Source organism: Molossus molossus, unplaced genomic scaffold (assembly GCF_014108415.1).
Source record: "Molossus molossus isolate mMolMol1 unplaced genomic scaffold, mMolMol1.p scaffold_m16_p_16, whole genome shotgun sequence".
Classification (NCBI taxonomy): Eukaryota; Metazoa; Chordata; class Mammalia; order Chiroptera; family Molossidae; genus Molossus; species Molossus molossus.
This window is the reverse complement of record NW_023425351.1, coordinates 70,075,781-70,092,325: the sequence shown is the minus strand read 5'-3', so window position 1 is coordinate 70,092,325 and position 16,545 is coordinate 70,075,781. Positions and strand designations below refer to the sequence as shown.

Sequence of the window (16,545 nt, the reverse complement as noted above, 5' to 3'; positions counted from 1 at the left end):
CCAGTGACCAGGCAGCCAAGGTCCAACTACAGCAGACTCCAGGGCACCTCGGTCACCAGCCACCGCTACACCACTCTGGGGCCTCATCAAGCAGGTGCCCAGGGTGATAGGGAGAGGCTGTGCAGGGCTACACAACAGGGGGTCCACTCGGGGTCCAACATGCCACCAGCAGAGGTCCACCTCCAGCCCTGACATGACAGCATGGTCTGGAAGGACCGCGGGAAGCCCCCAGAGCAAGCTGAAGACTTCGGGTCCCCTTCCATTCTACAGACAGCCAGACACCTGCCATTGCTTCACGTATAATCCAGATAAAGACCTGCTTTCTGGCTGCCCTGGAGCTGTGGCACCATCTGCGGATGCCCCGATCCCCGCCCCGGATGCCAGACGCTGCTTCTGCCCAAGACGCACAGTGCCGACGGGCTTCACTGGTCACATCAGGTGCCTCGTTACCAGATGGCCTCATTAAAGACTTAATTAAGATGTCAGCAAGGGTGAGACACTTCCCTCCAAGATACACAAAATCTCTGACCAAGCGATCACCATAAGGTTTCATTCTCTCCTACTACGAGGACAGATGAGTCCGGGAACCGAAGTGACATCATTTGAGACCAGTGATGCTTAGTGAGTAGTGAAGCCAACCTGGCCGTGGATTAGAATAGTTTCAAACACCTACTGAAAATCCAGGTTAAGGCTCCAACCTAAACAGGCTGGAGCCTGGGAATCTGTATTTTTAGATGATACGTAGCCATGTTTTAATCAAATGACAGAATGAACCTCCCTGATTAACCAGGGGATACACTTTGATTCTCTGAATCGTAGTTTTCTTACATGTGAAATTTAAAAACAAAATTATGATTATCTTCCATCATTTTTCAAAGGATACCTCGGAATAACGCATGTGAAATGTCACATGGTAACTGCGTCACAGTGGCTGTTCAATAAACTAAGGGTGGCTTATTTTTACATGAAAGCTATTATTTAGACAGACTTTCTTGTGAGTGGGCTGGACTTTGCCTAAATAACTCTCTTGTCTGACACAACCATTGTTCAACACTTCACGGACAGTGGTCACTAAATAAAGATTTGGTTCTTAGTATCATCTTTAAACAATGACCGAGTGACGAAGTGAGGAGAGAACGTTAGTGGTGGCGCACTGTGACACATGAACATTTCGTTCAGAACTGGAATATTCTAGAAAGTGATGAATAAAAGTAACAAATTTCAGCTTATTTAACAAAGAAGCATACCACAATGAGGTTTCACTTCACACCTGCCAGAATGGCTACCATCAATAAATCAGCAAACAACGGGTGTTGCGAGGGTGTGGAGAAAAGGGAGCCCCCGTGCGCTGCTGGTGGGAACACAGACTGGTGCAGCCGCTGTGGAAAGCAGTATGGAGTTACCGCAAAAAACTATCTTACGACCCAGTGGCTTCAATTCTGGGAATACATCCAAAGAAACCCAAAACACTGATTCGAAAGAATATATGCACCCCTATATTCACTGCAGCCTTACTTATAATAGCTAAGATCTGAAAACAGCCCAAGTGCCCATCAGTAGATAAATGAATAAAAAAGCGGTGGTACTTTACACAACGGAATACTATTCAGCTGTAAAAAAGAAGGAAATCTTACCTTTTGCGACAGCATGGATGGACCTGGAGAGCATTATGCTAAGTGAAATAAACCAGTCAGAGAAAAACAAGTACTATATGATTTTACTCATATGTGGAATCTAATGAACAGAAAACCCTAACAAACAAAATAGAAACACTCATTGATACAGAAGACAGACTGACAGCTGTCGTAGGGGAGGGATGTCATGGTGCTAGGTGAAAGGGTAAAGGGATAAGCAAAAAAAACAAAACAAAAAAACTCACAGACACAGACAATAGTGTGGCGATTACCAGAGGGAGAGGAGGGGGGAGAGGCAGGAGAGGAAGAGAGACTTGACTTGGGGTGGTGAACACACAATATATTATACAGATGATGTATTCTAGAACTGTACACCTGAAACCTATATAATTTTATTAACCAGTGTCAGCCCATTAAATTCAATTTAAAATATAAATGTATCTTTAAATTCTCAAAACAAAAGGAGGCAGTTAATGTGAATACATCCAAGTAGAATAACAATGGGCAAGCAATTATTAAAACTCTTAAAATCCACGTTAATTTGATAAAACACATAGGATATCAAATGAAGGGCAAAAAGGGCAAAGAAAGGTATATCCTTTCTAAATTCAACTCTGGGAAACACAGGCTCAGGAAATGACCCCTAGGAGCTCCCCTAAGTGGGTACTGGAGGGAGACTACAGATGATCCATTTCCCTTCAAGACCATTACACCACCACTGTTCTTTCTACCAGGTAACACACTGCTTCCAGAATAAAACGGAATCGTTTTATAAATGAATATAAAAGTTACAAATGGAAGTTTACGACGCCACATGTCCTGAACTGGCCAGTGTGCCTCATTTTCTCAACAGCATCATAAATGCATCACTGTATATAACATTTTCCTATAACTTCATCTGAGGCTCTAGTTAGCTTTTATATAAGATGCATTAATCAAACAGGTGGTCTAAAAGGAGACTAGATAATGGCTGAGAAAGTCGCCATTATCTATGAGTATTACCTTTGCCTTATCTCTCATGGAACCTTTTCCAAGGATGGACATTTTTGTCAAGGTTTCTTCTTGTAAACGCTTCAGAGAATTGCCACGTGGACCCAAAAGCTTCCCCACGAAGTTGAACTAGGAAAAACAAACAAAGCAAATTTGTAACCTTCGTATCTGAAAGTAATGTCTTGCTCTTGGATACTAGGAAACACTGTCGTATGCTACACATCATGGATTAATGACAAATATTTCAGTTCCTGCTATGTTATTTCTTCAAACTATATACAACATGGGCTAAAAATGGTAAAATTTTTAAAAATTGATGCATTTCTCTATACTGATCACTTCCATGATGGCTGTATTTCACAAGTTGGAAATGCAGTTAATGTCCTTGACAATTTGCACACACACTCAATAGCCACCATGCACGGTGCTGGGGTTAGAATACAGGTGAGGAGACATGATGCTAGGTGTTGTGTAATGTCACTCGACTGGTCACTAGGGAGTGTCTGGGTTTCTACCCGGTCAGCACTAAGCCTTGGTCAGTCAACCAACGAGCACACTGGCCTCAACGCGTTCTTCAACATTCAGTGGCGAACAAAAGCTTGACCGCGAGGTCCGCCCATCTCCCAGACGACCAGCGATGGCAGTGTGAGCAACTTATTCAGGCTAGTGCTCAGGGCCCTTTAAGAGTAGCAGTGACCTAATTCAGAGCATGGGCCCAGGGGCTGGGCTACCATGGTTTCAAACCCTGGCTTTCCCAGCTAGCAGCTGGGTGACCCCAGGAAGTGACCCAACCTCTCTACACCTTGGCTTCCTTATCTCTTGAATGGGACCTACCTTCAAAGGGCTGTTCTGAGGATTAAACGGGTCCATATAAATAGATTATTTAGAACAATGCGTGGCACAAAATAGACAATATATCTTGAATGAAAGAATTATTATTAGGAAATTCACTCGATTTTGTTAAAGCCTTACTATAATTAAGGTAAACCATGGATACCCCCTGCTCCCCAATAGAAAACCAGCCTTGTTCATTACCCAGACAACAACAGCTCTCAGAGGCAAGACGCTTGGTTAGAGACGCAGCCAGGGCAGCGGGTACCAGCCGCCTCGTGACCCGCCACGGCCTGGATGCTGCTGTTTCTAAGAGGAAAATGTGCCTCATTTGCTATCAGCCCGACTATGATCACTGACATGCTTCTCCCGAAATACTTACTTTACAAAAAACAATCAACACGTTTTCCTTGCCCACTTTTAATTTCACTGGTCTTCAACAAGACTCTTAACTGTCTTTAACCTTCACATGCATTTTTTCTTTAATTTCTGAAATTTTACGTGAATTATTGTTAAGAATATATCCGTTGTGCAGAATTGGAAATGTCAGACAATACCAGCAGGTGGGAAAGATCAGTGTCTCCGCCCACCCGCCCCTGCCCCTCCTCCACGCCCGCGTTCCCTGCTCTGTCTTCGCGGCTCTTCTGCGACTCGTGAGTCGGGGCTCCTGAGCTGGACCTCGTTTCTCCTTTCCCCTCTCCTCCTCTTTCATCGTCTCCCGCTCTTTACTTTTCAGGAGGTTTCATTACACCAAGTCTCCGTATCTACTGACACTTCCATTTCCACGAACAGATGTTCAAGGGTTAATAGTCTTTTCTTACACTTGTTATTTTTAGGGTTTTTAAAAAAATGTTTATGGACGCAACCGTAGTCCTCATCTTTCTGAGGACACAGACGACGGTGGCCTCCCCCATCCGTGTCTGTGAGCTGGTCTCTCCCGGCGTGGACACTCCTCGGGAAAGTGGGCTGCACGGCTCCGTGTCCTCACAAGCTGAGGACCGAGTCTGCACGATGCTGATGGGACCTCTGCTGTCACACCCGGGACTGGGTGATCCAACCTGACGACCTGCCGGGACGCGCAGCCCAGCGTCCCATCCAAACCCACTCCAACATCAGGACCTACGTGTCCTCCCCCTGAACGGAGGTGTCAGCCACCCCCACCCCTTCGCTTACACATGAAGTCATCCCCCCATTTCCAGGGTAGCCTCGGCTCCCGCCCTCAGGTCCATTTATCCGAGTCTCCTCTGATCCGGCCTCTCAGGGCATCTCAGGTCGGATCCTGGGTTAAGAAGGGCAGACGCCCGGGTTATCAGCAAGAAGACCCTCCGGGAATCCAACTGCTACGCAGACAACCTTCCCACCGAGTCTGCTCTTCCCAGCTCTGCCAGAAACCCCTCCCAGAAACTGGTGTCCACAGCCGGGGCCTCCCCGCGGTCTTCCCACACCAGTTCCGGTGGGCGTGTGTCACCTGCGGGCTCAGGGCTGCAGCTGGTGTCCTCGGGACTACCGTCTTCGTCCACTCACTCGGCAGCGACCCAGCCTGTGCCCATGGCGGCTGTCCCCACGCATCCTCATCTCCGTGGCTTCGCGCCTCTTCAAACGCACGTGTATTCACTGTAGGGGCCGCAGGGGTGGCCAATCCCACCGACGTGGTCACGCAGCCCGTTATGTTTCTTCCACAGTCAGACAGTCCCCAGTTCTATCTATCGTAACTATCCGGAGGCCTTAGAAGTCATCCAGCCCAAACTTCATTTTTTTTCTGAGAAAACTGAAATCCACAGAGTGAAATGATTTCTTCTAGGTCACTTGATGAAACATAAAAACACGGGATTCTACATAAGAAGGACGAGCATTTTATATAATTTTATATACGTGTAGGGGTTTTCTTTCTCCATTTAACATCTATTAGTATTCTGCTCCCAAAAGGTACGTGGGCAAGTATTCTTCCACTCAGAAGCCCTTTCACCCCCTTTCCTGTTCAACTCGACTGGGTGTTAGCTCTCTCCCCGGTCAGTCGACCCTGGCGAGTCTCTGACCACAGCACAGGCCGACTGTGGGTGCCGCTGTGTGACTCAGACACAGCAGGGAAATAAAGTCGCCCAACACCAGCCAGCAGATTGTGGGCAGGACACTCCACCAAATCGTAAGTAAATCGTGAGTTTCAGGAGCATGGAGACACAGTTTTATGTATCGATACCCACCTCTCCTCTTCATGCACAAGGCTACCTACCAAGGGAGCCGCCACGTGGGAATAAGGTGGCGCCCCAGGCCACCCAGCCTGCCAGGGCTTGGCCACCCTTGCCTGGAAGTCAAGGGAGCCTGCGGTTCAGAACTAAGCGTGTGGACAGCTGAATGCCCTCAGAGCCGAGTCCCCAATGGCAGCAGACTTGGTGGGATCTCAGCGGTGACCGTGTCACCTGGGGGCACCTGGAAACTGCCTGTTTGGTTGTTACAAGACAGTGAGTCACTACTGGCATTTTGTGGACAAAGACCGGGAATGGGCCACCCTTCATGGGCCACATCAGAAAGGGGCCACCCTTCATGCTGCAGAAGTGTCTGTGTGCCCCGGTGAGGACACGCTGCCAGAGGAGCCAGACGTGGGTTCTCTCTTCCTCGGGCTGAACGGCCAGGCCCTGGGCTCTCACTTCCCAAGTTCACTGCCTCGAGTCTGTGAGATGCCCTAACGTAGCTGGAGCAAAATCAAAGCAACCCTTAAGCCAGGCCCCTCGCCGCTGTGCGCCTCTCCGGCCTTGTTCACGGCCCCATGAGAGCACAGCCTCCGCGGCCTGTCTCCGTGACGCTCGGGATCTCGTGCTCACTGCCTCCTCTCCGCTACAACCACCCTCCCGGGTGAAGTCTCCCCTTACTTAAGCCAGGGTTCGTTTCTTTCTTTGATAACTGTACTTGCAAGATGGACAGCAAGAACTTAACATTGTTTAAAGAATTCTTTAAAATTGATTTTTAGAGAGAGAGGAAGGAAGAGGGAGAGAAACATCGATGTGAGAGCGGAATACTGATCAGCTGTTTCCTGCTCGCCCCCTACCGGGGATCAGACCTGCAACCTGGGCATGTGCCCGAACTCGGAATCGAACCAGAGACCTTTCGGTGCTCGGGACGACGCCCAACCGAGTCACACCGGCCAGGGCTGAACTCAATACATTTTAACTTTTGTCGGTATTAATGATTCCATTTGTGTATACATTTGTTCAGAAGGTGAAAGTGTTATCCTAGCCGAGACCGTGGCTTCTCTCCAGATGCCAATTATTCCATTATAAATACATCACATGACACATGTTACAGCTGCAAACAGGAAACCCTTTCCAGTGATTATGAAGATGGGAAATCAGCACACATCCGAGTTTCATGCATAATGTGTAACATCGGGAAGACCTGGTGCCTTTCTGAACCAGCTGTAATTGATCCAAACTGTACTTGTGACATGACCCTGTTCCTTGGGGAACAATTACAGTTAAGCTGTCATTTCATAAACAACTAAGCCTCCAGAACATGTCACTGTCTCCATTAAAAGGCGTCCCTTAATTGGCTGTTCACCACGAAGCTGACTAGTCGAACCAAGGGCCGTTTGACTGACCCCCAACTCGGCCCTGACACTGAACTTGTAGCGTCTGCCACCAGAGGTCCCAGCAGTGATCCTTCCAGACCACCTCAGCCCAGCAAAGGGCACAGCCCCCACGCGGTGACGCCAGCCAGAAGCCCGGCATTCGTCCCAGGGGGCAGGGACTAGGCCTTCTGGAGTCGCCGCGGCACCTGTGCAGAGAGGGCACCCACTTATACATGCTCGCTGAGTTAATTATATCTTGACAGTTCGGACGCAGGTCCCAGCGGTCTTCTCTGTCTGCTTGTGATGTTGGAAAAAGACTACCCAAAGACTCAGATGCTGTAAGTGCCACCCTAATGAAGGCTAGTTAGAAAAAGATAATGGAGCAAAATCATTAATTATCTGTGTGTTTTCGCCCTCATTTCCCTCTGTCTATTTTTCTGTGGTCCGGCAGCCAGCCCTGCAGAACCCTCCCGGAATCGCGTCCACACCCCGGTCAGAGGTGCTGAACTCCAAGTTGGCCTGTTGCATCTCTGTCCGGCCATCCTGCGAACAAGCCTGCAGTGAAAGGCCTGCGCGCACCCCCGTGTCCCCCCACAGCCTCGCCCCACCCCCCTCTTTCGATTCCAGCCATTCTAGACTGACTTTGCCTTCTCCAACCCAGAACTGCTGCTTCAGCTCCGACGCAGGGGAGCAAACATCCCTCAGAACCAGAAGGAAGCCGGACGGAATGCAAGCTGAGCTGCGGCCCAGGCCCAGGGCCGAGTCTAAGCTGGCACCTGGAGGGGCACAGGCACCTGCGGAGAGCTAGCAGGACGGCCCGAGGCCCCGGAAGCCGCAGAATTCAGAGAAGTGCCGCCTTCCGAAGGTTTTTCTCTGCAGGGATCCACCACACCTCCCCCACCCACAAGAGCTCCCAGGGAAGACCCAGGTAGGGTCCTGGGACCTGTGCCGCCAGGTGCAGGAGGGACAGGAAAGCTGCCTGCCCAGATCATGTCCAGTCTCCCCTTCGGAACAGAAGTCCAAGTTGCAGCTGTTTTGGTGGACAGTGAGGTGAACAGAGTGCGCTCGCAGCTGGGCTGCGGCCTGAGGGAGTGTACAGAGCGGACACAGCCTGTGCTGGTGGGAACACACCCACATGGCCCTACAGATGGAGCTTCGCAGCCTGGGAAGAGGCAGGAGACACGCAGGTGAAGCACTCAGGCGGGGTGAGGTTTCCTCATCACCTGAGAGCACCCAGCCAGGGGCCAGCGTGTGGACCCAGACAGCATGGGCATTCAGGGCGGGGCGGGGCATGGGCATTCAAGGTGGAGCGGGGCATGGGCATTCAGGGCGGGGCGGGGCATGGGCATTCAGGGCGGGGCATGGGCATTCAGGGCAGGGCGGGGCATGGGCATTCAGGGTGGGGCATGGGCATTCAGGGCGGGGCATGGACATTCAGGGTGGGGTGGAGCATGGGCATTCAGGGTGGGGCGAGGCATGGGCATTCAGGGCGGGGCGGGGCATGGGCATTCAGGGAGGGGTGGGGAGCCACAGGGGGGACCCACAGGTGAGGCTGGTCTCTCTGTGATGGTTACACCACGTGAGATGTGTCCTCTGCAAGGATCTGGGAACCCACAATGTCCTGCAAGGCACACAGTAAGGGAAAAGGCCCTGGGGCACTGAGGAGCTTCTGAGAAGCAGCCAGCTGGCCAGCCTGAGGGAGGGGAGGGACTCAGGGGAGAAGGAGGGCAGAGGTCCAAGCTCCCAGAAGACACACACAGGCACATGGGCCGGGCAGCCATTGGCCAGAGTTGGGGTTTCATTTTGAGTCTAAAATATGCATGCGATCTAGGTGGTGTCCCTTTCCTTGTGACTTTTGGTCACTGCTTGTATTTTCCATATCGATACGCATTCTTTCTTTCAACTGAAAAAGAAATTTACACTGAAAAAGACCAAACTCTGGTACAAAGCACTTTGTCATCAGGGTCTTGCAGGCCCCGGGATCCCTCCAGGCCCCTCCCCTGACATCCTCGGGTCGTCCTGCTTTCTCATGTGACACTTTCCAAACTACATACTTCAACACATTTCAGGTCCGATTCCCGGGAAGAGGGGATGTGTGTTACTCAAGTCTGAAATCTTCTCCACCTCTGACTCCCCCGACTCTATTCTTAAGATACTGACCAGCACACAGTCCTGCCCGCCCCCCCAAAATTGTACTGAATCAACAAAAGCAAAAGAATAAATTAATGAACTCTGGGTCCAGGAACCCAGGGTCCCGCCTAGTGTTGCTTTATTTTGAGAAGGCGCTATCAGCACTATCAAAATATAAAGCGTGCTCTGGTAGAAGAGGCAGAGAATTTCAAAACCTGAGTCCTTCTGCCTACAACGCAGGCGCTCAGACCCTCTGGGGTCTGGGACTCACGTGGAATCCTCCCACCCAGAGCTGGTGTACTGGCTCCCAGGACAGCGTCGGCATCTGGGGTCACCAGCTGCTTCCCCCTCAGATTCTGTCTGCTACGCGTCATCTCATTCTGTCTTCTTCGAGTTGGGGGCCTGGGGGCGTAGATTCCTACTTTCTCGTTAGACTAAAAATTATTTTTAGAGTATGTTTGTCGAAATTTATATATGATCTAGTTATGTTGTAATAGGAGGGCATTTTGGAGTATACAGACCCCTGTAATGATGGACTCAATGTCTACGGATTCTTGATGAATTAATTGAGTTTGGGGGGGGGGGTGCACATTTACAAAAAAAATAAAATAAAAATTAAGTCCATTCACTGGCACAGTCCACCCTGCTCACTGACAAAAATGCCCAAAAGTGTTATTATGGTGTCTTCCCTGACTATCACACAGACTGTTTAATGTTCCTTTCCTATGACTTATTTTTCTTGAAATGCACTTTATGATTTCACAGACAAAATCTAATCCTGGGATAAATTTCATACTTGCTCAAGGTAATTGCCTGTGCTCCATTACGGTCCTTCTTCCTCCCACTGTCTGCTCCACCCCCTCCCGCAAACTAAAAACCCCAGCCTGCAGCCACCGTGTGCACATGTCACCTCATGTCACTTCATGTCCACGCCGCCCCCGACCTGGGAGCAGAAGAGCAGGGACTGGACAGTGGCAGGTTTAACGCCATCTCCAATGCTACAATCTACCACTGCCCATAATTAAATCATTCGAGCCCAATAATTACTCTGCCTTTCCCCTGGTCTCTGCTTATTCACAGCCTGGACTAAATTTAACTCCACCTGTAATTCTTTCTCCAGAAATAACTCTGCCTCACCCTTAACTTCGCATGGAGTCCCCCCTCCACCTCTCTCGTGTTAATTCCGTCTGTACCCTGGATGACTGAGTGAAATTTATGGTTTCTCCAGTAGCATATATATCCCCTGAGAGTAATTAGGATCCATATTTAACTCATCGTTTTTCCTACATAAGGGCTTCTCAATAAATACTTGTGGAATTAAAGTTTATTTTACCCCAAATCAAACGGCACTAGTCCACATGGTTTTATTGATTTTCTTTGCTGCAGAAATTATTGCAACATATTAGAAGTATAGATAAAAGGCTATTATTTAGATTTATTAAGTTTCCAATCACAAACCGCTAAGCATTACTGGTCTTGGTGGAGACTATTCGATGTTGCTCCACTGACTGTGATATAACATAGTATCTACTTCTAAATGATACATAGCCCAATGTTAGCAACTCTGAAAATCGGTGAAGTACACAGTCACTTCTCCAGGAGAGGACATGGGCAAAATAAGTGCACGCAGAGACACACACAGAAAACAATCTGGAATAATCTGCCCGGTGTACTCGCCGTGGCTGGCTGCTCCGGGCTGGATTACGTTCTTGCGGGGCAGGGAGCGGTCAATGCGGAACAAAGGAAACAAGCCACGCAGCCCAGGCAGAAGTGAGTTTGAAATGGTTGAGCTAGGAAAGTCCCAACTGCCACAGTCTGGCTGCAGGTGGGGGAAGAGTCTGGTGGACTGAAACAGGCAGGAAATGGACCAGCAGACGAGGTGAGGGGCGGCCGCAGTCCACATTCAGGGGTGGCCACGGAGCACAGAGAAAGAGATGGATCATTTAGGAACAGGGATGCGAAATGTGTAAGTCAGGGTATTTGAAGAACAGAGAGGAGGAGGCAAATGAGGGAGAAGCTAAGAGAATAAAAATGATGTACTGGTTTCCGCCTGCGCACTTAGGTCCATGTGCTGTCTGTCCGTCCGTCACGAAAACAAGGACACAGGGAAAGGTCCAGGTTGGCCAAGAGGGGAGGTGGGAGTCCACTGTGGACACTTCCTGAGATGTCTGAGGGCTACCCTCGTGGAGGTGTCTGGCAGGCGAAGCTGGGCATAACACAAGGGGGGGCTCCTGAACCCTCATAACCATGCTTCTCAGTCCCATCGCGTGTCAAGTGTCCCTCGTTTCCTGTAACTGTGTGTCAACGACTCGGACAGAAGTTCACCGTGGGGTCCATGGATGTCATCCCAGGAGGCGGGGGTCCTGGGAGAGGGCTGAGTGTTCACATTTCCTCTAACATCAGCATAGCCACGCTGTGTTCAGCCGATCGGACATCGAGGTCTTCAAGGGGCCCAGGGCCAAAATAACCAGTCCGGTAACATTCAAGATACCTAAGCCAGCAATACGTTACAGGCACTAAAAACGTTTTTACCTTGCGGCTCAGCAACACACTTAGAGATCTACCTTCAATTCCCACCCCGGGAAGAAGGCAGTGAGGTCATTAAAGATACATATGTAACAACATTCATCACAGACTTTAATTTCCAAATGCACTGCTTACCACCAAAGTAGCATTTCTAGTGTTGGGAAAGTTATGAGATTAGGGGGTGAGAGGGGAGGCTACATATAAACAAATTGTATGATTACTCATGAGGGTGAATAAAATAGCAGCAGTAATAATAACAGACCCCCAAACAACGCGAGCACATTCTTTCAGGGGCCCCTCAACATACATCTGTCTGTAGAGTCCACTTAATAAATCCACGTTCAAGTGCTGCTTTGTGGGTCAATACCAAGCACGTCAAGAAGAATAAGGGAAAAGGCATGGCGGAAGATGTGAAATCTTCCTGAACGCTGTCGTATTTGCAAACACCAGCTTAAGCGCCGTTCATGACACAGGGACGTGTGTCCCAGGATCGCAAGAGCCCAGAGAAGGCCCGAGAACAGAACAAAAGTACCTTCGGAAGGTGTGTTCCTCGCACCTGTCATCTCCTCCCTCCAGGTCCCACCCGGAGTGATGGGACAGGAGGAACACAGACGGGCTGCCCCTGCGCCAGCTCCTGTTCCTAGGGTCCTGGCGTCCTCGGCGGTCTCTCTACTTCCCCACAGGGTCCCACAATTTGATGAACACTAGGAGGGGCACTCATGGTGACTTGTAGTAAACACGGTTATCTTTGAGTAATTATTTGTAATATCAAAATCCTCGCTAGCCAGCTGTACTAATTTTGGTAACAGCTCCTAGATAACAACCTAACACACAAACACAAGTACATCTGCACTTGATATCTACAGGTAAACTATCAACTGAACACCAAAAATATGAATTATCTGCACGTAAATCCTTTGGAAAACATATTGTGTGCCTCTGAAAATCAATCAGGAGTCACAGGACAGGCACCTGGCAACACACCGACGGGACTGTCAAGCAGGACTCGGGGAAAATGTTCAACCCACGAGGATTTCCGTAGAGGGACCCAGCAGTAAATCCTTGGGTTTCAAACTGCCTGCTACGCACTGCAAGAGAAAAATGCAAGCCGACTCTGACAAAGACAGTGTCCTTGAACTTTAATTCAGATTCCGGGGGGGGGGGGGGCATATTTTATAAAGACGTCTCTTCTTTCTCAAAGACCCTCAATCTGAGAGTGTGTGTGAGACAGCAAATGCAGACACTTCAAAATACACACATAAACACATAATAAGAAAACATTTAACGAAAGAAACTGTGTTGAATAACATCATGTTAATAAAGTGAAATAGTATGCACATATTAGAATGCTTAGAGATTAAAACAATAATTACCAAATTAAGAAACTTAACAAATCTAATTTAAACCTACAGAATTTAAACCAGTACAATAAATCTTCAAAAAACATAAGCACAATACAAAGGTATCTCATAAATTAATGATCTCAGGGGCCTTTTCCCCCCAAAATGGAAATCTTTTTTTTTTTAACCAAATTATAAAAGTTACACCAAGGTATCATTAAAACATTACAGCGCAGGAACACGTAAAGCAGAAAAAGCAAATAACCCTACCCTCCAGAAAATAACTGCTGTTAAGATTCTAGTTAGTTTTATTTTTCCAGATAATTGCCTACACCTTGGTTTTCCTTCTCTAATTTAGCGATGTAAGATGGACGAGCACGTTGCCATAGCAGCAGGGCTGGCATCATGATACAAAGATCTAATTTACTGAATCTCATGTTACAGCTGTTCGGTGGTGCACAAGCATCCCTGCACCTGGGCGTGAGTCTGCACACGCTCCCTCCCCGGCCGTGGTCCCCGGTCATGAAACACCCAGAGAAGCCCACCTGCCCCATCCTCTGAAGCAGCTCAAACATTCCTTCTCCTCCTCACAGCCCCACTGGCCAGCCCTGCCCCGTGCTCTACCCCTTACCGCTTGATTCAAAATTCCTCATCGTAACCTGTGCAATTTATTGAACTGAATCAGTTTGGCCAAATAAAATGGCTTGTCATTTCTCAAATGGCCTCCACCCTGCACAGAGTGATCCCCAGTCATGACCCTGTCAGCCTCACCCCGTCTGGCTTCTGGCCCTTGCCCAGCCAGCTCAGGGACGCTGCAGGCAGGGTCAGCATGACCCCCTTCCTGTCATTCTGAGCACCCTCACAGTGAGCTCCTCACCCTGTCCTGGGGGCATCAGCTCGTTCACCGGCAGGCTCCACAGAGCCGAGAGCTCCTCACTCAAACACCTGCCGGGATCGCATTTGCTCTCCCAGCACCACGGCCGGGACAGAGAAGCCCCTCAACAGATGTGAGGGACACGAACGCATGGACGGTTTCACGGATGAAGGAGACCGAGAACCAAGAGCTGAATGTCCAACCTGAACCACAGGCATCTACAGGACCTCGGAGAAGGGCCCCTTGCTCCAGCGCTGACTTGGCATTGATCTGAACTCCATTACATGTGGTCACTGCTCAGCACCACGGGGTAGGGTTTATCCACGGGAAAGTAGGAAGAACCATTTCTCTGGCTTAACGTCTTACAAACAAAAGATCACAATACTGTGTTTACTTCGGGTTTCACACTTCACAAGCTCAACACAGAACTCGAGAGAGAGAACGGATTTAGGTTGGAATACTTAAAGACGCGTGTGCAATGGGTGCCACGGAAGGAGCGCTGAAACGGTTGGCTAAGAGGAACCGTTCCTTGGACGGAAAACGATGCTATTAGATGAGTTTGGCACACAGCAGCGCTCTCTTGCTCCAGGACGATCAGCAGCAACATCAACATCAAGCTACACTCTGCCTCTGCCGCTCCGGGGGGCCAAGCTCGGCCAGCCCCTCCAGCCCAGCCTGCAGGCTTTTCCTGAGCTGACGCAAGGGCCCCCCAGCCCTTTCCACAGGCTCAGTTACGCTGGGCAGGACAGCCCTTCCAGCATTCTGGAGGCAACGGATTTCCGAGCAGCCTGCTTCAGACAGGTTACATACCTGCCATGGACTCTGCTCTGTCAGACACAGAGACGATCACCTGTCTTCCCCTACGCGCATCGAAGCCGACTCTGAGCAACGATATCTGAGGTTTTTATTCCACAAACTTCATTTCATGCTCTGGCCCATACACAGCAGAGTATTCATTACAGACTGACCACCTACTAGGCAACGAGCTGTCTGAAGACAGTTATAACAACAAAAGGTACACCGTAGGTTTATCTTTCTGTTGCACACAAGGATAGGAAGCATCCTTATCTTTTTAACATTTGTTACTAAATGAGCCATGCTTCGTTTCGTAATGACTGCATGAAAAGTTCACAACATAGTTTTCCGGGTACTAAGAATGTTCTGGAAGCATGACTAAGCCCTACCAGGCTGACCGTCTCCAGCAGGGGTGAAAACGTCTGGCCCGTGGACCGAGTAAGGCCCACAAAAGCAACACCAGCTACATCACCGGCTTCACCAATTGAGCCTGACCTAACACAGCAGGCTAATGTCTAAGTTGGTAAGTTCATATGGCCCGTAAATGATGTTATAAATATCCAAGTGGTCCTTGGTCTATAGATGGTAACTATGAACTCTGATGAAACTCTGAAAAATATATAGAAACCAGCTCTCTGGAGCCCGCGGAGAAGGACGGAGGCCAGAGGTTCCGGAAGGGGGTCATACGAGGAAGGAAGAAAGGACCTGGGCAAACTCCCTGACTTCAGAGTTTGGGCCTGAACAGCAGCATCAGAGGCAACCACCCACAGTGCTGAACATGAGGGAGGAATTCTAGAAAAGACTGAGTTAGAGCTGCGGAGACCCAGATTTTTGTGGATAAAATCTGCCAGCCTCTCAGGCTGACCCCCAGGTCACGTACGCCAAAGAGTAAACGCAAAGGTCAAAATGAGAAACAAGCTGAACTCAGACCTGCAGTCCTGGGACCCGAAAGGCACAGTCTGCGGTCTGAAGCCACAAATATCAACACTCCTCAAGGAAAGAGAATGGGATGCAGAGTTCCCACAATACGCCACTCACAATGTCCAGTATACAACCCCAAAGGACTCAGCATAAAAATACTGGGGCAATGTGACACATTTTTAAGATAAAAGATGATCGATTCAAGTCCAATCTACGGTGACAAAGATTTTAGAATTAGAAAGAAGCTTAAAGCATCTATTTTTACTGTGCTCAATGACATAATATAACACCTGCAGTGAATTTAAAAAAAAAAAATAGAAAATCCCATCAGAGAGAAAAATTTATTTTTAAATACATATATTTATCCATGAATCAAATATAAATTCTGAAACAGATCATTACCATACCTGACATTATAATCAGATGAGCTGAACAGACTATAACAATAACATAAGAAAGAAAAATGATTTTAAGATACAGGAGGACAGCCCTGGCCAGTTTGGCTCACTGGTTGAGCATTGACCCATGTACTGAGAGGTTGCCGGTTGGATTCCCAGTCAGGACACATGCCCAAATTGTGGGCTAAATCCCCAGTGGGGGGCATGTAGGAGGCGGCCAATCGATGTTCTCTCTCATCGATATTTTTATCTCTCTCTCCCTCTCCCTTCCTCTCTTAAAAAAAAAAAAAAAAAGATACAGTAGTACAGCCCTGGCCAGTTTGGCTCAATGGCTAGAGCATAGGCCGAGAATCAAAGGGTCGCAGGTTTGATTCCTTATCAAGGGCACGTATCTAGGTCATATGGGAAGCAACCAATCGATGTGTCTCTCACACAATAAAGTTTTCTCTTTCTCTCTCTTTCCCTAACTCCCTCCCTTCCACTCTATCTAAAAAATGGCAATGAAAAAATATCCTCAGTTGATGATTAATAACAACAACAATAA

At 48.7% G+C, this 16,545-nt stretch overlaps 1 protein-coding gene across 1 annotated transcript in view; it reads right to left on the bottom strand.

The window, feature by feature from the left end:
• Positions 1-16,545, bottom strand: part of KHDRBS3 (KH RNA binding domain containing, signal transduction associated 3) — a 124,266-nt gene that overhangs the window by 59,620 nt on the left and 48,101 nt on the right. Inside the window, exon 3 of the mRNA XM_036264274.1 lies at positions 2,637-2,753. Within this exon, the coding sequence (XP_036120167.1) occupies positions 2,637-2,753 (117 nt within the window). The remainder of the gene's footprint in view (positions 1-2,636; positions 2,754-16,545) is intronic.